We start from the raw sequence: 25,373 nt of genomic DNA, 5'->3' as shown, positions 1-25,373 counted from the left end.
TGCTTGTTTGCCACCGACGTTGTATAAAAAAAATTGTTTGATTGTATTACCTACTCGTATTGTTTAAAACTAATTAATGTGCTCTGGAGCAAAGCCTGTACTTGTTCTGCTATTATACAATTCTATATTATTTTTTTCATATAATCGAATGATGAATAATGAAAAAAAAATGGTATAAACATTCGTAGAAATATCAGCCTTTTATTGTTGAGAGCGGAGTTTTTGATAAATCGTACCGTTTTTCTAGTTAACAATATGGCTGCCAAAAATTTTATTAGCAATGTTACACATTACGAAACATTGTTTATAAACAAAAATGTTTACATAGAATAGATGGCTTGATACTTTCGATGATGCGCACAGGCGTATTGGCATAAAATATACTTACGCGTAGTTCCACGCGGCGTCGGATACGAGTCACAAGTGTTCTCAATTACACTAAACACATCACACACACAAAACAACACTAAATAAATATAACTAACAGTGTTCACTTCTAAACTTTTGCACAATGACACATTAGACAGTCAACAAACAGAATAGTCTTTAGTTGCTAGGTAACTTGTTCTTTTTTCAATAAATATCAATTGATAAAATACATATTGTACATTTATACTATTTTTAATTATTCCTTACTGTTAACACTCAATAAGCCAAGCATTTCATATCATCCAATCACTACATTAATTTGCTCCGTACCCGTATTTCAATTAGTTACAGGATATGAATGCGATCTGGATTTGATAAGGATGATATGGATCCGATCTGTCAGTGTCAAAAGTCATTTCTTCAACCAAAAACTCCATTTTTAACGCTAACCGATCCGATCCATATATATAATTAATATCCAATAATTAAAATTAGAATACGCCTGCGAGTTAATGGCCTTTAAATCCAGTTGAGATAAATTACTGTCACTGGCTGAATTCTAAAAGCACTGGTTGGAACTATTTGCTGGCATTAGCTAATTTAGAAGCTCTATGATGAGCGCAGTCATGCAGGAATGATGGGAACAACCACTGATTTATGCCAAAACAGTTCAGCTTAATCAATCATTTCCAGTTTTCCCATTTGAATTGGTGTGTAGTTAGGAAAGTCTGCTTTCCGAGTGCTTTTTTTAAACTAAGGTACGATTAAAACCTTTAAAATTAACCTCTTTTTTGTACACAAGGGTGGTCAATTAAAAGTAGTTAGCTGAAACAAGAGACGTAAGAATAATTTCGATTTAAGTTAGTTAGTCTGTGTGGAAAGAGAAGAGCCGTAAAATGTATTGGATCCCATATATTTTACGACTCTTCTCTTTCCGCACACACTCTATTTTTTTTCTAATTATAAAATTGATTAATTAAGGCCAATGTAATGAGATAAGAATGTAAACAAGCCTTCAGGTATTCAAACATTTAGTGAGCAATTATTAATTGTCACTATTACTGAATACATCAACTGTCAAACACGAATGAACATTTTCACAAAATGGCGGCCCTAATGTAGATAGATATCCTCTGTAGTGGCACTAGTGGCAGCTTTCTTGTACGAATATGGTTGTACCACGAATCACGGGACAACAATATTCGTCGACTAACTGACGATATTTTTCCGTACGAGAGATAAGGATTGAGGTAATAAAAGCTATCTATTATCGTAATAACTCTTCTTCTTCTTCTTAAAAAAAATAGCTTTCACCAAATTTATGATGATCGCACCAATATGAAAAGTGTGCTCAAAGAGCATTCGGACTTTGTTAGGTAGTTGCTTTTAGTGATAGCTGGACTTTACAAATAGTTACCATAGCCGTCAATTATTGTTAGTTAGGTTATCAATATGTGAAATATTTGTAGATTCACGTGTTCTTCGGATTTCGACATCTGATTTTTTGTTTAGGTACTTTTACTAGGAGAACAAAGTGACTTTTTTCTCAGACCTGTCGATTTTGTATGGAATACAGACTTTTCAATAGTACATAGCAGAGGAAAATTATGATTAATTTTATAAGATTATATTAGTTCTAGGAGTTTAAATGATTCATTATTTGTACCTACATCTACCTCAATATCGTCTTTACCATAAGGGCATATTCTTATGTGCCCAAGGGCCCCAGCATAGTTTAAAGCGGCCTTGCCTACGCTGATATTTAACTTTTGTTGATTCGGTGATCTATCTACATAGAAAATGGGAGAATACTGAGCCTTTTAAGAAAAATCTATAGAAATTCTAGCCTAGAGTTACACTTCATTCATAGCCCTGAACTCTTTCTATTTTTGATACAGTGCCTGCTGAGACCGGTTTACAGGCATAGGCATCTCTTGCTGTACCCGTGAATAGGTTATAGCAGGCGTGCTACGTGACATCAAACTTGTCTTAAAAGGTCTCTGCGATATTGGCTTCGGCTCCACGCACGCTGCCCAAAGCTCCGGGACCCCGTGGCCCCTAGATATAATAAGACATACCAATAATAATAATAATTCAGTTTATATGTTCGTCAACTTTTGCGTTTTGTATGTTTATGTTTCCGCCATGGCTGAAGATGTGGTGGAATATATCCGATTCCGTTACAAGCTGAAAGTATTCCTGCTGTGATCGCGGCATTACGTGCACTTCAGCTCGTTTATGGTGCGCGTCCCGCGGTCGCTGCTGGAAACCATCGCGAGCGCGGACTTCTGGCCGAAGGGTGTGATATTTCGGTGCTTTCGTGGGAATCTGCCGAATCCCCCACCGGAACAGGTGGCGCAAACGAAAACTGCATCGTTAAAATGATTTTTAGGCTTTAAGTTATATTATTGTTTGTATGTTAGTTTTGATATACATTACGGTTTGGGCCTTAGTTGCCTAAAAATAAATGATATTTATTTTATTTTATTTATATATGTCCGACTGCTGGGTACAGGTCTCCTCACATGCGCGAAAGGGCTTGGGCTATATATAGCCCTCACGCTGGCCTAATGCGGATCGCGGACTTCACCTACATCTTCAAATTTATACGCAGATGTATGCAGGTTTTCTCACGATGTTTTTCTTCACCGAAAGCAAGTGATAAATATCATAATATTCCGTATATAAGCTCCGAAAAACTCATTGGTACGAACCAGGATATGAACCCGCGACCTCCGGATTGAAAGTCGCTCGTCATATCATATCCACTCGGCCACCACCGCTTTCACAGCCTAGTGTTAAAAATATAAAATAAAAACATTCTGTACCCTATTCGATTTTTTAAATATAATTACATTAATTATAACAATTGTGAATATGTTTTACGGTTAAAATTATTACGAATAATGCGCTTATATTTCCATGTTTGACATTGCTTTTTGCGAGGAGAAACCATAACAAAAGGGAGGAAAGGGATCTAGCGGAATTGATGGAGTCGTCACTACATCAGCCGTTTTATTTGTTATTTTTTCTGTTCAGCCCGTTGTACATCACGAGTTGTTTTAGTCAACAGAACTCTTTGTTAGATCGGTCGGTGAAAAACGTTGCTTTTTCATAGTCGGCGTATATATGTGAGACTGTTTACATATAACTATATTGTGTCATGTGACGTAGTCATAGTTTTCAGTAATAAAATTGCTTTAAAACAAGCGTATCTTATAGTGCAGTAGGTTCAAAGAGCGTTGTTTTTGAAAAATCTTTCATTTTCATCACAATACGGTTGGCAAAAATTTAATTAGCAATCATGCGATTTATTTCTTATGACTATTAATTTGAATCATGATATTTTGACTTTCTACATTTAATATAGGTCTAAAACACACTTTAAATTTTTTAACAATTTATGGACATAAGCTAAAAATATGAAAATTTATTCTAAAAATGCGCAATTTTATTTTTGAGGGAACTCGTTAATTACTTTTTTTTTGTTAAAACTTACAACAAGGTAAAATTCAAAAACATGATACCTGCGGTCCCTAGCACGCACAACGTACATTCATCTCGCTCACGCTTACGCTCAACAAGAGTGAGAGAATGACACGAACCTACGGGGCCTTCTTTTTTAGATTAGATTAGTCTAACTAAACACACACTTCAATACTGTAGTTGTGATTTTTCGATTAATCCCTGTTTTTTTTACTTTAAACAATAAATAGTTATTGACTATACAAGTGCAGAAAGTAGGAAATTCGCACGTGTATCGTAAAACGTCTTATAGTACATATGGTTCTTTAAAGTTTCGACATATGCACGGAAAGTTCTCACTCCCGCACAGGTCCGGGAAAGTAGCACCATACGTACTGAAAACCCGTTTTTCCGCATACTAACTTATAGAATAAGCTAGCGCAAAAGCAAATTATCTACCTACGCGCGAAGTATCGGGATGAGCGCGGGTTTCGGGAAGCAAGCAAGCAAGCAAGCGCCGCATTTTTAGGTTTTATTGTTTAACGATGCGTCAGCTTAAGTAAGGGTAAGACTATTAAAAAGAAATCTGGGAGGTATAAATGGTTGTAAGAAAATTGAGTTAACATTTACCGTTTGAGCCTTGATGTTTTACATATACGCCGTTCAGGTAAAATTATGTTTTTTTTTAGTTGCAAGAATACTTAGCTTTCATGGCTAAAGTTATAATCTTCAAGGTAAAAGCAATGCTTCCTTAGTTAGGAGGATAACTTTGCTTCAGTCTTGGAAGCTCGACTAAACCTTTATTCGTCACACAGTGTTCATGACAAATTTTGTATTATACTTAATGTATCTAACTTGAACTATCCCCGGTGGTATACAGAAAATATTCGTGTTGGCAATGCTTATATGTGTAAATGATCCGGGTACTAAATAATACATAATTGGCTAGCAAAAACTGAAACTTATTTATAGGTACCTTATTTGTAGATGCATGTAAATGTGTAAATGTTTTTGTTTCTCAGATAAAAACTTACTACCGATATATAATATTATAATAGTCCTTACTTGTGCTTAGTCATAGAACATTAATAAAGTGGTCACATGACAACGCAAGGTTTGTGATCTTATAAGACAACATGTTTCCATTTCACATATTAACTGAGTTTTTATTGCCCTGGAAGTGGAAAGCAAGAATAATAAACGAGTTTAATTTGTATGCAATTTTACCTTTATTCACTTTGAGCTTATTTGGAAGCCGATTTAAACGGCTCTGCGCGGCTTGCAAACATTATTGCGATTGAAGTTATACAATTTCGAATTTGTTGAATAACCGTACCTATTTTGACTGAATATTTATAGGATTTAAACAATTTCCCAACGATGTAAGTTTCAGTTGTACCTACTGTTATTTTAATCACTTGGAATTTTAGTATCCGTTTTTATATTATTTGGATATTAAATTATGGTAACCATTCGTAAAAATGTCTACACAAACGCGTCCAAACTGCGACTAATATTTTTAATATTAGTCGCAGTTTGGACTACTCTCGCTACTCTCGGGACTCTATTATAAAATCCTTCGCTTTGTTTATTTGGATTCAATGTCGCCTCGCCGTAAATATGTTATATTGCCTCCTTGTGACACATTACTATGCCTATAGTAATTAGTAAGTGAGCACTTACAGATGAAAAGTTGAAAACGTACATTGTAATCTGTTTTATTATGCGGTTCTCATTTATAATTCGTAATTAAAAGCGTAATTGTACACCTTCTAACAATGACTGTATTATTACAGTCACATGAATGAGATATTTTTAAACGCAAATCTCAATAAAAATGTTATTGTTGAATTTAATGACAGTATTTACACATTACTTCATTAATTCAGTAGTGGATAACTGACACGTAGAGAGTTATATACGTACTTAGAGTCCTATGCATTAGTCGATTTTTAAGCGAACATATTTTGAATACAAAAAATACATACTAGTTAATTGATGTTCTTTGTTCAACGATTACATTAGTATAGCATAAAATGCCACTTGTTTGCGTCGCTGATCTATTATTTCAATTATACTGGAATGGGCTCATAAGCATCTAATTCAGCCGATTTAAAAGATTTATTAACGAAAGAATGTTTGGATTGTTTTTGTAGAAACGTAAATGAATTAGGTATTAGAAAGAAAATAGCCTTAATTATAAATGACACCCATCTGATATTACAAATAAAGACGTACAGATTTTAAGGCGTAAATCTTTGTAACTTTAGGGTCTTTAGGGTCATATTAGGTTTAGGGTTTTAGGTATGGGAATATTTAATAAGTTCACAATGATGGGGAGAAGGGTTACGAACGAGCAAATATAGAGACCTAGAGGAAAGGGGACGCCCGGTTCTCCGTACAAATTTAGTGACCCGTTTTCCTCACTGGATAGGTATATTATGCATAATGTTTTTATAAAATTAACTTTTTAAAAAAAGCTGTTTTTTTTGTGTTATGTGTACAGTCAGCATCAAAAGTAGCGGAGGAAACAACGCTTCAAAAGTGTCTACCATTCTGTAACAGCTTAACAAAAAGAGATTTATGTAATATACTATTAACAACTAAGTCTGTAAAATATATACTTTTAATTTTAGAAATTTATCTATTGTTGGAAAAGTTGTTTGGGATGCCAGATACTTTTGGCGCATTGTTTCATCCGCTACAACTGAAACTGCCTGTACATGGTCTAGTCAAAACTTTCTTTGTTTTATTTTCACTGAAGTAATTATTTGAACAATTAGTAAAAACTAGGTATCTAGAAATTATAGTTAAAACTAGTTTTCACCAAGGCGTTTCGGAAAACTAATTTTAGCTAGTGAAAACGCGTTTTCACCAAGGCGATACAGATAATTTGTTTTAACTATGGAATATGCGTTTTCACTTAAATGGGTTTTTACGCTAGCATAATTATATGTTGGCTTTTACGGTAGCATAATATATATGTTACCGTGAATACCAGTTTTTAATATATTTAATTTCTGTTGAGATAAAGTTGAGTACGAGTTTCTATTTTACATGGAAGTAAAAATCTAGAGTTAGTCCAAGCTAAGTTGGCAGTTGATAACCTAGACTGTTCAAGTGTTATTTAAAGGTCATAATTTCATAGAAGTTTAGCGTTTAATATAATACTTGCACAGGGCTATCAAAATCACTACCAACTTCGCTTCTTATCTTCCGTCGCATTTGTGATTCTGATACATTTTTACTTTTCGATTGGCGTTTGTCGAAAAAACGATTGTCATCCTGGCGACGGCATCTGTATTGTTACGTAAAAATAAAAACCAGTATTCAATTGACTCTTTCAAAACCTGGTCCCATGATGACTTTTCCAATGAAATGTAAAACTCCTGTTAAAAATGGCCGGCTAAAAATGATATACTTGTCGCAATTAAGCGTCAGCCAACTGGCTAATCATGAAAAATTACTAAGCTTTTAAAATTACCGGAACTAAGAATAAGCCATCATCGTTATCATTTGGTGTTCGGCTCGTAACGAGAGCAATTTGTGAAACAAATGGCATGACACCGTCCAACATGCTGAGACATCGATAACCATGGCCCGGCACGGGACTAGGAGGAACGTTTCCTTACATTCGACGTATTGTTCTCTTGTAAGAAGAGTAATTGTTTTTCCATTCGGTGAACGCTAAGTCTAGTTAGGTAGAATGTGGCCAATACGACAATTATTAAATCGCGGGAAATGAAGTATTTTCTAGTTGTGCTTTTGCCATGCATTTTATATTGAGAAAGGTTTCTCTCGGTATTACAATTTAACAATTTATATATATTTTTTTGAGTTTAGATTTTTTTATACGACGACGGCAAACAAGCATACGGCCCGTCTGATGGTAAGCAGTAGCTTATGGACGCCTGCAACTCCAGAGGTGTTACATGCGGGTAAATATCAAAGTTATATCGTACGTAAGTTCCGAAAAACTCATTGGTACGAGCCGGGTTAGAACCCGCGACCTCTGGATTGAAAGTCGCACGCTCTTACTGCTAGGCTATATTTTTTAATTTCTCATGCTCTGAAAATGGGTCGTTGTTATTCTAAAAAGTGTGCAGAAAATTATACGTTTCTGCATTAGAGAATTTTAATTTCCCAGTACGTTTTTTCTTTTATATTACGATAACCAATAAAAACTTGATATTAAATGGATTTGTAGTACAATTTCCATTCTGATATTTAACTCCTCATTCCATAAATCGCGATAATTTTACCTTAATTACCTTCAAGAAATACTATAAACGTTTATACTTAACTTTTTTTTAAAATACACATGTGTTTTACTTTCCTCGTCTTCGAAATGAAAAGTCAAGTGTTTAACTCGTGTGAAAGGTACTTATTTCTGTCGAGGTAGTTAGTCCGAGACGGAAATGAGTGCCTTTCATCCCTTGATTACCAATCTACTAATTAATTGCTTTTTATTTAAACTAACCAAAACAAACTCTACGGATATGAAAAATAAACATAAGTACATTTCAGCCTACAATACAAATTAAAAGTACTGCATACCAAAATAATTTGTTTCGCACGCACTATAAAGTAGTGGAAGCCGTTTGAAGCAATTGCCTGGAAATTCAATGTGTTGGAATAGTACTATCTTTTCAAGTACGAAATTCCCATTTCAAGTGTTATGTACACGTATAATGGGTACAGTATAGGCATACATTTTGTAACATGAAAAAGCTGGTGTGCTTACTATATTACTAGTCTTATACCTACAACTAATTTGAACGTATCTGTAATATTCACTACTGTTAGTATTTTATACAATCGTGAATAATAGAGAGCTTTTCAGTCGAGTACCATGCTTAGGCAACGAAGCTTGCCTAGTTGCCTAAGTAAGGTACGAGAATGAAAAGCTTGTTTATATCATCATTGCATACAACACTTATTCTACCAGTCATCTAAAATAATATATATTTTTTTACTATAAACACTAAATAATTAAAGAAAATTGTTAAGTATTTCAATAGAAAGAAATGTAGTACAAAATACCTAAACGCGCGTTGAATGAATATGCTCATGAAATAGTTGTCCGTTTATGTCTTATCTATGGGAGTGTGATTGGTTAAATTCCTTATAGTTAACTACAGCGTATCAAAATGAATATTATAGTTGAATTAGGAGCCCATACAAATACATGAAAGTACATAACTATAGTTTGATTCACGAAAACTTAATTCAACATTACAGTCAACATCGGATGTGTCCTATTTCTGGCATATATAAACGATTTACCAAAAATTATGGAATGCAAATGTGTGATGTTTGCGGATGATGTCTCCTTGCTACTAAATTGCGCGGATAGTACCGAGTGTAACGAACGCTTGCCACAAATCACAGAAACCATAACGGAGTGGCTTTCAGATCACAATCTTGAAATAAATTTAAAGAAAACTAAAATAATCCAATTCAGGCCTATCCAAAAAAAACCACTGCAAATGACATTACAAACAAAAAACGAAATTATAGAGGAAGTAAATGAATTTAAATTACTAGGAATTAAAATAGATACAAGTTTAAACTGGAAATCACATATTCAAAATATAAAATTAAAGTTATCGAGCTTTATATATGCGTTAAGTGTGCTAAAGGTCAACACTGACTTGGAAACCGCTCTGTCAGCATATTTTGCGTTTGCGCACGCAAGGCTCCAGTACGGTGTGATTCTGTGGGGGGCCAGCACTGATGTCCACCAACTATTCCTGTTGCAGAAGAAATGTATTCGCATACTTACCAACACGCATATACCAGATAGTTGTCGACCGCACTTCGCTGCATTAAATATTCTCACGTTGCCCTCCATATATATATTGGAAGCGGCACTCTTTGTTAGGAATAATTCGCATCTTTTCACAATAAAAGTAGTTAACTCGCAAAGAAGGAAAAATGATAAAATTGAAATACAACTACCCCCAACAAAATTAGAAATGTTTAAAAAAGGCCCTTACTACCGATGCATTCTTATCGCAAACAAACTACCCGAAAAAATAATTAACGAAATAGAAGACAACGTGTTCAAAATGGAACTAAAAAATTTGCTCCTCAAAAAATGTTATTATTCCATAGACGAGTACCTGAATGATGAATCTTTGCCCAAATAAAATTATGTATAATAATAATAAATTATATTAAATATGTTTTTAATATAGTTAATAATAATTTTAATTTAATATAAATAATACTAATTTATTAATGTTAATGTTTCTGTGGGAGAGTATTTACAAAATAAATAAATATAAATAAATTAATGGCAACTATTAAGTTAAAATAATAATAAAATATCAAATGTTATCTTTTAATTTTATGCCTTGAACATAAGTATTTTAATTTTATGTACATATGTGCATGCACCTCCTAGTTTTAGTGTAGTTTAAGATATACTTGCTGTGCCCTAACAGGGTTCATGTGTGAACTTGCCCTAATGTAATACCTGTTATGTACCACATGATTAATATGCAATAAATAATAATAATAATAATAATAACGAGTAGAAAAAATATTTTAATAATTACTCTCTTAATTATTTAATGTACACTGTGAGTAAAAGTTTCATTTTAGGTTGATTTGAAAGTTGTTAAAGTTGTAATGAATAAATAAATATTATAGGAAAATAATATTACACAAATTGACTGAGTCCCACGGTAAGCTCAGTAAGGCTTGTGTTGTGCAGACAGGCAGAGTCACTACCCACTAGGCCAGACAGATCGTCAAAGTACAGGGTAGATAAGTTATAAAAGGCACCGAAAAGTACCAGGCATAAGACTTAATTTTGTAGGAAAGTGTATTATTATAATATGGAAGATGCCAATTGCCAACCCTTGCCATATTTCCTTGTATTTATTCATCCTTACACAATTTTTTTTTATAACAAGAAAAAAAAAAATCAAATTCGTATTCAACTATTTCATAGATGGCATATTTATATGTTTGAATGAGATCTAATCAAATATAGGTACTTATGAAAATTGGCCAAGATCATTGGCCATGCTCAGTCTAATGTCCGTAGTTGCCCGTCCGTTAAGATTAGTGGACTTAAAAGTTGGTTATTTACTTAACAAGCAAAAGGCAATATCTTAGTAGCACTTAAGATCTGTGTCCTAAGAAGGAATGACTTTTTGTAAAAAATGTCTACAATATGGGACCATAAAAAGCAGTGAAATTGGGCGGCATTTTCAAGTAACATTTTTAAATCTGTCACATTCCAAAGATGATTGTTTCAGCATCCAATTAATTCTAAGAAAACGGCAATAATAAGAGAACGGTCGGCGACCAAACGTTAAACTGGGCGTGACTGTCACTCAAAGATAAGACAATTTGCGAAACGCACAAAATGTTAAAAGATACCTATAAACTTTGTTGTAATTTTGTCTGTTTACCAAGGCGATATTTTTACCTACCCATGCGCAATTATTTTTTTAAATGCATTAACTCTTTAAGTATAGTATATTACTTAACATAATAATATATATTTATCTGGGGGCACGGTAGTGCCCCGACAAGATGAGCCAAGTGAAGCGCAAGGGCACTACCAAACCTTTTCCCCTTCGGCCGCGTACGCAACCAGAGCTTCGTAACCAGATGCGATCGAAAACTATTTCTGCCTTTTACGAAACCGGTTGCGATCAAAAACTAATTTCGTCTTACCCGTAACCAGTTACGATCGAACACTTCTCGTTCTTATACGAAACCAATGTCTGGGCCATCTAGCTACAGGTTTTTTTTTCAAATATTTTGTCATGATACTCATGATAATTTCTTATCCTGAATGTCAGTGCTCCATGTCTCTTAAGCCAGTGTCTTTTAAGGAACAAGGTTACATTGTATTTGCCAACAAAGTATTTGAATATTATCAACTGGTACAATTTTTGTGTTCTGATTTTTGACTAGATATATAACTGTATAACAAGGTGTATAAATATAATCTTAGCTGACTTTATCAACGGTCGAAAGGTTTCGTACAACAAAGAAAAGTGTTCGATCGTAACTGATAACTAGTAAGACGGAATTAGTTTTTGATCACAACCGGTTTTGTACAAGGCAGAAATAGTTTTCGATCGCATCTGGTTACGAAGCTCTGGTTGCGTACGCGGCCGAAGGGACCTTTTCTCGAAGCGCGTCGTCGTTTTTAGGGTTCCGTAGCCAAATGGCAAAGAACGGAACCCTTATAGATTCGTCATGTCCGTTTGTCTGTCCGATTATGTCACAGCCACTTTTTTCCGAAACTATAAGAACTATACTGTTCAAACTTGGTAAGTAGATGTATTCTATGAACCGCATTAAGATTTTTAGACAAAAATAGAAAAAAAACAATAAATTTTGGGGGTTTCCCATACTTAGAACTGAAACTCAAAAAATCTTTTTTCATCAAACCCATACGTGTGGGGTATCTATAGATAGGTCTTTAAAAATGATATTGAGGTTTCTAATATCTTTTTTTTTTAAACTGAATAGTTTGCGCGAGAGACACTTCCAAAGTGAAAAAATGTGTCCCCCCCCTGTAACTTCTAAAATAACAGAATGAAAAATCTAAAAAAAATATATGATGTACATTACCATGCAAACTTCCACCGAAAATTGGTTTGAATGAGATCTAGTAAGTAGTTTTTTTAATACGTCATAAATGGTACGGAACCCTTCATGGGCGAGTCCGACTCGCACTTGGCCGCTTTTTTTTAACCCTTATAACTTGGGTTTGGATTATCCAGATAAACAAAATTCTCAGCATATGATGTAAAGTATAAGAACTATGTAATATATTTATTTTGTTTAATATCAATAGTGGACCTATTAAACAAAATAAATATAATACATAGTTGTTATACTTTAGATTTTATTGATATCTAAAGAAACTTCAATTTCATCACTGACTTACTGACTTTCTTATTCACTGATGATCATCAAAACTCTTAGGGACAGTTCATGAAGTCCTAGAAAGCTGAAATTTGGTATGTAAATTGGTATTAATACGCAAACAAAAAAAATCTAAAGCTTGGTACTTTTACTCCCCAACGACTTAAACTAGGGGATGAAGATTTGTATGAACGTTCCTCAAATTTTGATGCTAGAGGTAACTAAAATTGATATATGTACTCCCTGTTATAAATAATACAATACACATTTCAGTATTTATAGTAAATCAACCCCCCCCCCCGCCTTTAAATTAGGGGATGGAAGATTGATAACAATTTAAAATGTTTCCAATTTTTAATTTTGACGAAACCATAAGGTATTAGAGTATATATTTAAATAGATCAATGTAATTATAACATTTAGGTAAGAATAGGCTGTTGCGTTTACGCATTCAGGAAATAAGTTATTTAAATGATTTGATTCCCAGTTTTGTTATTTTGTGCATAAACTTGAAAGGGTTGGGCCCACGAGTGTGGATTTGGTAAATTGATTTTATATGTATTGCCGGCATTACTGGCCGCTTCTATATTGTCGTAGCGACCCGGGAAGAGTCGCACACTACTTAAGTTTCCGAAACTACGTTCTCTGGCTTTAACATTTGTCGTATTGTTACGTAACGTCCACCCACACTAGTTTATACTTAAGAGTTACACTAGTACATTTTATGTTGTGTCTTTAAATTGGAATTTCGTGTTACGTGAGAATTAGGAGAACTAAGCTAAAATGACCATTATAGCAGTAAAGTATATTTAGGTAAATTTAAGCGTTTTATGATTGAGTGATTCTTGTGAGAAAATTTTGATTTTTATTTCGTTATGATATTATTTTTTAATATTGAATTGTTAAAGTAATTAGCAATAAAATTAGATGTAATTAAATAATTAGGTAGTCACCATCCAACCGGCCAAAGTGTTCCAAAATCTCAGGACATGCATTTTAATGTCTTAATAATAAAGCCTCTGTTCAGATATTTGTGAATATCTTGGCCGCTGCAATATATTTGTTGGCCACTGTACCTAAAAAAGATTTTAATTTATATTCAGTGGCTTTATTTGCAGCAATGCTTAGTTTAAATCGGAGTATAAGCTATAGAAATCCATTGTTTATATTTATACACTTCTTGCGATAGAGAATACAATACAGGATGTATACTTTCAACGCTATATGTATGTGTTGTAATATGTTCCTTAAATGGACACAGTTTAATTTATAATATAAAATATTGAACGCGGTGTAATACCGGAGGGCCAAAGAGTCGGGCACGAAGGCGAGGTCGGCAAGTTAATCTAGTTTGTTCGCCGGCTGCGGCGAGGGTGCTCGAGCGCCGAGAGGCCCAGCACAAATAGCCCCACATTTCTTCCTACAGACCACTCGAGGAGACAGCCGATATCGCTCGAGCTCTCCACCTTTATGAGACAAGTACCGGAAAACCTGTGTCACCGCACCCGTTCTCGTATTTCATTAGGAGTTTTTTACGGTTAAATTCGGTTAACTGCTCAAAGTTTAAAAATTTGGAATAAGTAGGTATTTTAATTTAGTACGCGATAAAACTGTCAACTTGTGCGCGGCCAAACGAACAACATTAAGTAATTAGTCCTTACAATGTATTAAAGCAGCGGCAGTAAAGTTGCGAATACATTGAGCTATCTGCAATGCAAGATGCGGGTGTATCTTAAGTGTGCATAAACATCTGAATATCTTCAGATGGTCCAATTATAGAAGCTATAAACACGTCGGTAGTTTAAAATCAAATAGTTTGGATCCTTTTATAAACTAATTTCAAAAGTACACCATCTGGAAGAAACCATGCGACTTGGCATGCACGTAGCTTTTATGCAACAATACGCTAAATGATTAACGGAAACAACAAGACACGTGCATATGTTTATTAATGCGATTTTTAATAAACAATTATCTTCACTATGCTGTCTATCTTAACTGAACACTAGCTTTCATCGCTATATATCTATTAGAGCTATAATAGAGACTATCTCAATGGGCCTGACATTTTGGTTTTGATTAATTGCAGTTCATTTCAACATCGATTCTCGAAAGCCTTAATGATATATCGTTCATACCCAAATACGATGTGCGACACAAATATACTGATGGGTTGAAATGAAAGTGCTTCGAATTGCAAATACTCTGGGACGTATTTTCACCCTCAAGTGTATGCATTAACTATAAATTTTACACTTGTTTAAATAAAATTTGTCCGTAGTAGTCGTACCTAATAGCATAGGTACCTATTAAAAATATTTAATTTGTTCAGCAGGTCATCAAGCATCATTCTTATGATGAACTAATTTTGTGATTGCGTAGTTTGACATCATCACTTGACTCCATTATTGATAGTCGTGTGCATCGATGTAATATACCATCGGGTATATTACATCGATGGTCGTGTGCCCAAAGCAGGCCGGCCAGTGTTACAGCGGGATTAGGAGCGTTATTTAAATTGTACAATTTCTTATGGTTTTAATATATTATATGATCCAATATATATGATAGTATTATCGCCCACGTTTATTGTTCCGTCCGAAATGCGAGTCATGTCAAAAGGCAAATTGGAAAATCTGAATATCGCTGTAGGTCACGTCAAAAGATACTTTGCCCCGTGTGGTGAAGGTTGCATCGCAATGAGCGACGCAAATCACTAACCAAAGTCGCATTGTCGTCACCCGTGTGAGAAATGTCTAAAAGCAAACTCTATAAATATTTATAAAATTTAAATGAACTCATTTCTTTGTAAAATTTCTTAGAAAACAAATGTTTCAAGTATCTATTTCTGTCCTCTTATGAAATATTTAATACGTACCCAAGTCTTTGTTTTCTCAATGTGAGCAGTTATTGTTTCGAGATTGAGCCAACACGTTTTAGTCGCAAATTAAAGTCACACAAAACGAACCATACGTTGGTGAAGTACTAAAACACAATAGATGCCGTTAAGCCAGCATGAATGCTAAGCCATTCTCCACGACGATTAACTTTCAGCGCACTTCAGACTACCCACTGGGGATTAAGGTCGTGCGTCCGTTATTTATCGACTAGAAGGAAAAAAATCAGGACACAGACATTTTGAAGCTTTTGCAACTATACTAACGGCCCGATTCGATCTTTATGATATGTACGTCAAAAATTACCTATAAAGGAAATTTTGACGTTTTTTTAAAGTTCGAATCCGTAAAGGCTGTAAAAATAAACTAGCACAAATAACACAGTTTAATAAATAACATATCACTTTTTAGTAAGTTACAGAAGACGTTATAATGGGATAGTTTTTTAATTAAGTATAAAAAGTTCTGTAATATGTGGCAGATACCTCGTTGACTACTTTATCAAGAGTAACGATCTGAAGAGGTGTCAGTCAAAAATAAGAGACTTGGGTTAAAAATCAAAACAGGGGCATTTGACATAATTAAAACCATTAACTAAGTAAGGTTAAGCGAAAACCGCAATAAAGTGTGATCAGCCATTTAGATTACAGTAAATTGGTTATGTCTCAAGCGTAATGGGTATGGAGTTGATCGGGTGTCGTGGTAGAAGACGAGCTCGGCCCATTACAGCTTTGCGGCAGCAGTTGTGATTGATGACGCCAATTCGCCACTTGTCCGGGCCCGCGACGCGCGTCTCTTACTGACCGGCTCCGCCCATCCTCGTGCCGACAAACTGCGAGGATTTTTCAGTCTGTTATTGTACAAGGGGTACAATCTGTTAATTTGAAATCGTAAAAAATAGTCGCAAATCATTATAATTTTAATTCTAGAGATCTAAAGTTAGAACTTTAATCTTGTCATTGTGACAAACCGATAATTGCTGATGAAGCGTTACTGAAGAGTGACGAATTTAATGTCCCAATCGTGACAGCAATGCGGGTTGCAAAACTGCTACAGTCGTCTGACATAACCTTAATGTTATAAACGCACTATGCTGCGATCATGTTGGTTACCTAATAAAACAGCTTTACCTAATATCCTATCTATTAAAGATAAAAATGATTCTGGCGATGCCGTGTAGACGAAATAAACTGAAATTTACAACGGCTGATTTTGTTAAATTGTAGGTACGAATATTTACTAACAACTCGGTAAAAAATTAAAATCGCACTTCAATATACGTTACCTATATAACAGGGGTTAAAACTAAAAACGTGGTTTCTTAGAATAAAACAACCATCAGTTATATCGGAGCGGCCAAATATGTATCAAAATTGTTTACATAAAAATGTATCAAAAAATATCCGTTCCGTAGCGGTGAGCAGCAACCACTGCTAGACACCAAAATTGATGTGGCCGCCGCATGTGCTTGTAGCGGCACGGCGAACTCGCGGAGTGAGCCACGCCTGGTTTAACTTACAATTTATACTCATTACAAAAAAAAGTGAGTGATGCACAAACAGTACTAACATAACATAAATTAATAATTATAAAGAAAAGATGTTCGAAGAATACTCCTCTCGTTCCCTCTGTTATTACGTAGACGTTCATAAAACAAACGCTCGGCTCAGCAGTTTTCTCAACCTTGCAGACGCTTGTAGTAGGGTTGATACTAACCTATACCTATATAATTAAGCAAGTATCTGTAACAACCCTCTAGCATTAATTGTTGTACGCTTTAATCTAATTGCTTACCGTGTAGCGCTTTTGTAATGAAACCTTCAAGTCAGATAATGAGTTCTTTTGGTATTTATCAATTACGACGAAAGTATATTTATACGCGATGTAATTTCACCGGGTAAGCATAAATTAATTAACTCTGTCAGCACCTGCTCTGCACGTGTCACAATGTACTAGAGTTAATCCAACTTTACACGTTCGCAAGAGACACAAACTTTCCTAACAAATTGGAACACACAATCAAATGTGTCGAGGGTCGGTGTTCACATTGTATTATTAGAATGAGATCTGAGTTACTTAATCGCTACACTAACTTCGTGTTCTTACGGTGTAATATATCAGCGTATTGAGCATTAGAGCATGTAATGGTGGTAATGTTGTGAATGAAGTTTAAGACGGCAACATTTATGCAAAGCGGTTGAATGGGCAAGCGATCGATCACAGAGCGCGGCTGGCGCCGGGCGCGAGCTCGGCAGAACGCGTTATCTCCAGCAAGGCGACGTGTGGGTGCCACGCGCAGCTCGATCACGCTTAAAAAGATTAACATGTTAACCGCAGATTGATGTTTTCCAAAACTGACAGCTGAGATTTATTACAAAAATATTACACGGCGTTCAATTAATACACAGTAAATTTGGCCCTGCCAGCTTTCTGAGTGCGTACCTATCTACCTACCACAGTGAGAATAGCTCACGCTCTATTGGTGCCCGAAATATACAATCACAGTCGTCTCATTAGGCATCGTGTTCGCATTTATTGGTGCGCGTGAGATGTCTAATGATACGACTCAAGGTCGAAGTACATAAGTAGTACTGTCGAGTTCATAAATATATGAGCAAATCCAAGGCTTCAAAAATAAATGAGCATAGAAAGGTAAAGGTAGAACTTACACGTGTTCACATAAAATTGTAAAACGTTAGTACAGATATTTTTGTGCCACTACATGCTTATAAATATTTGAAAACACTTTTGCGTAGGTATTTGTCTACTTTCACTTGATTAAATAATTTTGAAAAATATTTGTACACATATTTATCAGTTTTCAGTTGCTTTTGTGGTACTTGCTCAGATTAATATGACAGGTGATATGAGTACATATTTTTGATTGGTGAATCTGTTCAGATGTATATGTACCTTTCTATGCTCATTTATTTTTGAAGCCTTGGATTTGCTCATATATGTGTGAACTCAGCTGTACATACAAAGTAAACTGAGTAATAAGGAGTACCTTAATTTGTTAGGGAGATCATTCTTTATTTGGCATGTAGGTACGCAGTAAGGTAGTAGGTACCTACATATTTTAAGTTGTACAAATTCAATATCTTTGGGTACTAAATTGTCATATTTTAGACAGAAAGTGTAGATACCAGGGAGTTTGACATGACAGGATGCGGTATTGCTAAAAATCCTAAAAACAATAAAACTACTAACCTTTCAAGATGAAATGCCCTCCATAATGACCTCATTTTAGACATTTCGAGACCACTTCTGTCCCCCGCTTATTCTTTCGAATGTCCGCAACAGAGGCCGACCATTTTCACATGCAAATTAATGGCACTAATTAAAAAGGTTTGCACTGAATATTTATTGCTATAATAACAACACCTTGACATAATTATTTTGAAAATATTATATTCTGTATTTTTGTCTTTTGTGGACAATTAAAAGGAAACGATAAATTTCTTTTGCGATTTGATTACACAATGTTAACAAAATAAGGTAAGTAGAAATAAACAAATTTTAATAAAGTTCTTTCTTAACCGTACTTGTATCATTAAATTAAACTCATATTTTGACGAGACATCAAGGTCTGTGATGGGAAATGAGGGACAATCACAAAGCTCTTGCGTGTCATGGCTGTGATTGATGTCCGTCCCGGCTCTTTGTAAGTCGCTTGCGCAACTGAATAGGGTAGGCATGCGGAAACGTTCATGAATACCTATGTTCTAGACACCTGTGCATAGCATATCGTGTTCAAATTTAAAAGAGAGCAGCCGGCCTACTGAAAATTAATTATGTAGTCTAATTACGTACATACCTTTTACTCCGCTCCGTTATGATTGGAAAAAATACGTAATAATAATGCAGAATTTATAAACTAGCTAGACTATCAGGAGTATTCAGTTTTTAATAACAGGTTATTAATGGGATCTGGATTAGTTATGGATCTGATCTGTTAGTATCAAAAGTCATGTTTTTAGTTGAATAGTCGTCACTTTTGACACTGACAGATCAGATCCATAATTAATCCAGATCTAATTCATAATCTGTTATTGAAATCGGAATACGTCTGAGAGTTAAAAGGAACCGTCCGGTCTTAAATGCCAATACAAATCTTCACGTAATATTTGACTTCCAGAGGGAGGGATCTTCACACCGCATATGGCTATTTCAAATTTGAATCCATATATTGTAAACTATTATATGATATATTTTTTTGGTTTTAAAGCTTTACACGGTAACGAATTGAGTTTGTAATGTTAAATAATGAATAAATGTATTTTAATGCATCAACTTTAGCCAGTCTTCTCCGAGATCACGGTGACAACGCAGTCCTCGAAACGTCGGAGGTAAATTTTAAAACTTAATAGGTTATTCAGTCCCGTTTGTATTAGTCAATAATGTTGCATCTCTATATAAAAATACCTACTTATTATAAAACTTTTATGTCCTAATTGTCGAATTCTTAACAATAGTCACATTGGTCGCCAGAGGCCACTTGAAGAGCTTACTTGAAATGTTCGTAATGTAATTGTCTGGAACTTAATTAAATACAAGTACCAAGTAGATATCTAAACTTGAGCGATAATTATATAGAAGATTACAAATAGGTATACCTGAAATTTTAGCTAATTAAGATCTGTTCGAATTTCGTAGTGGAAAGGAATTGCACTGAGGTATCTAACGTTGCTCATCCAGTTGAAAAACGCTTTTAATTTTAAATAAATCTAATTGTAAGGGGCGTACAGTAAAATTTGTCAAGATTTGTTGGGCCGTATTTTGCCACAGGTTACATGAAATACTGCAAATTTCATTCACAAGTGCGGCGTTGTTTTCGTGTTTGTGTTCCATAAAATCAGATGTAGATATAAACATTTTTCCACCGGGAGTATTGCCACTGAAAGGGTAAGGCGAGTTGAACTGCTGAAAGAAAATAGTACATTACAATACAAGTGTGAAAAGTAGGCAACTCGTGTCGATTGAAAACAAGAGCGACGACCACGACCCTAGTTGCGAATTATCTTTTCGTACAACGTTTTACAGTCATATGCCCCTTTAAATTTTCGATATACGCACTAGGGCGGTAAAGTAGCACAGTGGTTAATAATGTTTAAGTAGTTTAAAATTGTCCGAATTTAATTGCGATGACCCCGTCCCATCTCCAACGGACTAATGTAAAAGCTGGCGGAGCGGCGGAGAGCGCCGTAATTTCGAAAGGTAATAAATAACCATTTGGCGTTGACACTCTAGGTCTATGTGATCCCAGCGCGCAGAATTTTTTTGCACGAATCACGAAGCGTCTCGTTGACATAACTGGTGACCGAAGAGCTTTCGGCTTCCTCGCACAACGTATAAGCTTTGCGATACAACCAGGAAATGCCGCCAGCATCCTGGGTACAATGCCTAAAGGGCTTATTTTAGATTTAAGCTAGTTATTAATTGTAATAAACAATACCTCTGTAGTTAACTATACATCTATTATTGAAATTGAGATTAAATAAATGTTTTGATTTAAATGACAGAACACCTTTAAATAGGTTAGGTAAAATTTAATTAAGTCAGTGGCATTAACACAATCCAATTTATACTTGTCTTGGGGATTGTTAATGTTAAGACTTGTTTAATATGTTAGGTAAACGATATACGTGTAACACCAAATTAGTGCTTTAAAAACTGTCTTCAAAAATATCGTGGCAGGGAACTGTTATTTCAGATTTGTGATGATACGAATACAATCATAGTATGTAACGCTGAGGCTACAAATACGCCGTCTTTTATAGACCACCATACTATTTTGCCGTTTACTGATGTATTTTTTCGATGTTACGTCGGTGACGATGGCAGATAGCGTAGTTATGTCTTAGTTATTACGTAGTAACGTAGTAATAAACGCTGACCCGGCAAGCCCGAGGGAAACGATTTTCAATATGATACCAACACAATAAAAAAATATTTTCTTGTGTACGATATTTGTATACATGGCTCAAATACTTATATTTAATAAATATATTTGTTTCAGGTAAAACCAATGGTTGACTCAATTGGGCCGATTTGCACCGCGCCAAAAACATGAGACGGGTAAGTCGCTAAGATTTCTAGAAAGCAATACTTTTTGATCATGGTTAAATACAATCTCACTCAATCATAATTAATTTTTTTATCTTTTCAGTTTCTAATAATATGTAATATTTTTTTACTAATATTAATTTTGACGGATTTGTTTGTACATAATAAAAGGTGTTTTTACCACACTAGCTCGTAAAGGCTCGCTTGATTGTTCAAAAACTGATGCGAAAGTTGCATTTTATCCACAAGAGTGGCAAAGTAATTTGATGCAAATTTTGAGTTATTTACTCATGTTGGCTTGTAAATTTGATAAATATTTAATAACGTTCATTTGGATTTGATTGGGTTTGATTTTGTTTAATGTTTTACAGTTAAGATTTTCTTCGAGGTGGTATGGTGAAAATTTTTGTGTTTTTCTCGGTCCCAAAATTTCGCAACCGCAAAAACGATCGCACCGCTCAAGATTGCACTTTTTGAACCACTCGCTACGCTCGTCCCATCCAATTTTGGTATGTGCATCAATATTAGCATTAGCGGTTAAACAACAACTTTGCCCCCATGTTAAACTAATAATTAATACGAACATAGCTAATAAATGAAATGTCTATGAATATGAAACTATCAAATATTTATTGCATTATTTATATGATTGCGACTGATTTGTAACCTTTGTTAGTAAAGTATCGTTCAATTCGATCCTGTTTCATGACAGTTACATTACGGTTGCTCGAGTAAGCTCCATTTCCCATGCGAATCATTCACTTGTACTGATTTGTATTGTAATCCTCAAAGGGAATCAGTAGGCTGCACTGACTTGAGTTGTAATAGGTATAACAAGACATATTACTTACATTGAAATCTTAACACTCTGTCTCCCCCTATAAACATCCAACGAACCTCAAATAGTTATTATTTGTTTTTCTTTTTTTGTCACTTAGATAATTACTTATGTGTTTGCTAAAGTTTTATAAAGGGGTTAATACGAATTCAAATAGGCAACATTGTTTATTTCGATGTTATATCTAAACAGTGGCCGCGGGCACGGGAGAAGGGTGTGTCAGGATGAGCAGGCGCGTGGGGCGGTGCGCGAGCGCTTGCGCGCGGCGGCGGCGGGAGGCGTGACGCGCAGGTGCGGCGCGTCCCGTCCGCGCCCGCGCCCGTCCCGCGCCCGCCCCGTGCGCGTGATGCGAGCGGACCGCGCCGCGCTTCACGCGTGGCTCGTCTGCTGCGCGGCTGCGCTCTCCCCTCACAAGTACAGCACGCGCGTCGTGAGGACTAAGTATGGCCCTCTGCGGGGAATCGTCGTGCACTCGCATCCGCAGGTCGAAGCTTATCTTGGAGTGCCATATGCCACACCACCACTTGGCAGCCTCAGGTGGGTTTGAGTTGCTTCGGTGTTTTATTTTGTTTATTGTAATTTATTTGGAACACTGACGACCGGTTTGGCCTAGTGGGTAGTGACCCTGCCTACGAAACTGATGGTCCCGGGTTCAAATCCTGGTAAGGGCATTTATTCGTGTGATGAGCATGGATATTTGTTCCTGAGTCATGGGTGGTTTCTATGTATTAAAATATTTATAAATATTTATATATTATATATATCGTTGTCTAAGTACCCTCAACAATACAGTTGTCACAGTATTGAGCTTACTGTACTTAGTCAATTTGTGTAATAATGTCCTATAATATTTATTTTATTTATTGACTAGGTATTTACATACGTAGCAGAATACATTTCCAATCTCTCATTTTACGAGTAATCTTATAGGAAAGAGAGAATTTTGAAATTTTAAGAGGAAATTTGAAAGCAAAAGTAAATTCCATGGATTCTTAAAAAACGGTGACGCGAAGAGGAGTCTCATCTTTACGATATTTATGTGTGAAATGCCTGTGAATCTTTTTATAATTAATGAAACTGTTCTTTTACTTTTAGTCGATGTCAAGTATTGGATAGTAAACTAGGTGTGTTTACTATCCAATACTTGAATCTCAACCTACTGAAATCATAAGGGCAGTTCTAATGACACGCAAGAACATCAGGAATGGAAGGTACATGTGTATTTATCGGCAGATACATGCCGCCGGTGACCCCATCCCAGTGGCGCACGACTCGGCTGGCGGATGCGTCGGGTCCGGCGTGCCCGCAGGTGCCGCCCGCCGCGGCGCCGCGCGAGGAGGCGCTGCTGCTGCACCCGCGCGCGCGCATCCGGCAGCTCGAGCGCCTGCTGCCACTGCTGGCCAATCAGAGCGAAGATTGTCTCTACGTCAACATTTATGTTCCTGTGAATGGTACGAAATATTATTTAAGGTTTAAAACTGCATACAGTACAGTACCCCTAGTATAAAAGTACTAGTACTATCTCTTGAAAAATATGCCTAGTTTATTTTATTTTGCATACTCATGGTGTACAGATCACCAATTAGATACAGTATTGGAGCTGTATTTGTACCGAACCTATAAGTAACGTTTTTAAGAAATAGTACTGATCTAAACTGATCTGATCTGTACCGGTTAGCATATCTATGTTCGAAGATCTGTGTTCGAAGAAACTTGTTAAAATTTTCTAATAAAGTTTCAAATTTCAGCCAATAGGCAGGTAGGTACTCTAAAAGTTGCAAATAAAATGAATTAATATCGTTGTTATCAAGAAAGGGGTATTGAAACGCTCGCTTATCAAGTATTAAAGCGGATTCATTGTTAACTTTGCTGAAACGCGGTGCGGCGATGCGTAAACACAGAGTTCGGAATTTGTTATTGTATCGATTACTGCTCTAGAACGTAAAACCCTGGATTGGGCCATGACGCGACACGTCATACGGCTGTTGAAACTTGAAAAGTAAGCACCGCAAGGCGTTAAGAGCAATATATGCAACGCACGGCTGCTCATAGAATTTTATACGAAGTTGTCGTCATTTATCGTGGCAATTTTTAACTGCAGGTGAAGGTGCGTGCAATAACCACTTTTTAACGAAATGCCAGTACACGCGCTTTAACTTGTTTCTTTGTATCTTTGGATAGCAAATGAAGAGCGAACATTGAAAAATATAAACGCGTTCAAGCATTTATTTGTTTTGTTATGCAATCAACTCCACGGGTGCCAACGTGAAAATTCTTACTTTATATCATTCACCCAAGATCTGTCTTAATGAGTGTCTTAATGAACTTATTATACGCAGATTCGTTCTCTGTCACCTGTTGTTTAGAGTGGAACAATAATATAGCATAATGGGTCTGTCGTCGTTTGTTGACGAGTTACGGTGATGATGGTCCGCGAGCGATCGTTAATCTGTACTGGGTGCTCCTGCTTTATTCAGTTTATTTGCTCGCTGATTCACTGTCCGTTAACCAAGTTGATTTATAAATGTGCACGGATTTGCGAACGTCTGTACTAATATAAGTATTTTCCGACGTTATAATACGTGCACTGTAAACAATTTTGTAAAAAGCAACAAAACGGCTATATCTATTCAGAATTTTCGTAAAATGGATACTTGCAATTGCTTGTGATTGGGGTTTGGTTGCGGAATGGGGTAAGGTTTTGTTGTTTTTTTTTTTTAATTATTAGGCCTAATCGTTTGGAAGATAGGCGGAGGACGTTAAAAATCATTAATTACTTTACTCGTCGTCTTGAGTCACCGACTTACATAAGTAAACACAGACAAAATTTCAACTCT

General features: G+C 35.6%; 1 protein-coding gene across 2 annotated transcripts in view; it reads left to right on the top strand.

The window, feature by feature from the left end:
* Positions 1-25,373, top strand: part of LOC133518261 (neuroligin-1-like) — an 86,171-nt gene that overhangs the window by 39,864 nt on the left and 20,934 nt on the right. Inside the window, exons 2-4 of one of the 2 annotated variants that reach the window (XM_061851897.1) lie at positions 21,652-21,710; positions 22,729-23,073; positions 23,770-23,987. In XM_061851897.1, the coding sequence (XP_061707881.1) occupies positions 22,883-23,073; positions 23,770-23,987 (409 nt within the window). In that variant the 5' untranslated portion in view covers positions 21,652-21,710; positions 22,729-22,882. Of the gene's footprint in view, positions 1-21,651; positions 21,711-21,755; positions 23,074-23,769; positions 23,988-25,373 lie in introns of those variants that run through there. The other variant, XM_061851895.1, reaches the window with a different exon arrangement.

The sequence above is a fragment of the Cydia pomonella genome, chromosome 5 (assembly GCF_033807575.1).
Source record: "Cydia pomonella isolate Wapato2018A chromosome 5, ilCydPomo1, whole genome shotgun sequence".
NCBI classification, from domain to species: domain Eukaryota; kingdom Metazoa; phylum Arthropoda; class Insecta; order Lepidoptera; family Tortricidae; genus Cydia; species Cydia pomonella.
Note: the sequence above shows the minus strand (reverse complement) of the source record. Positions and strands in the feature narration are given on the sequence as shown.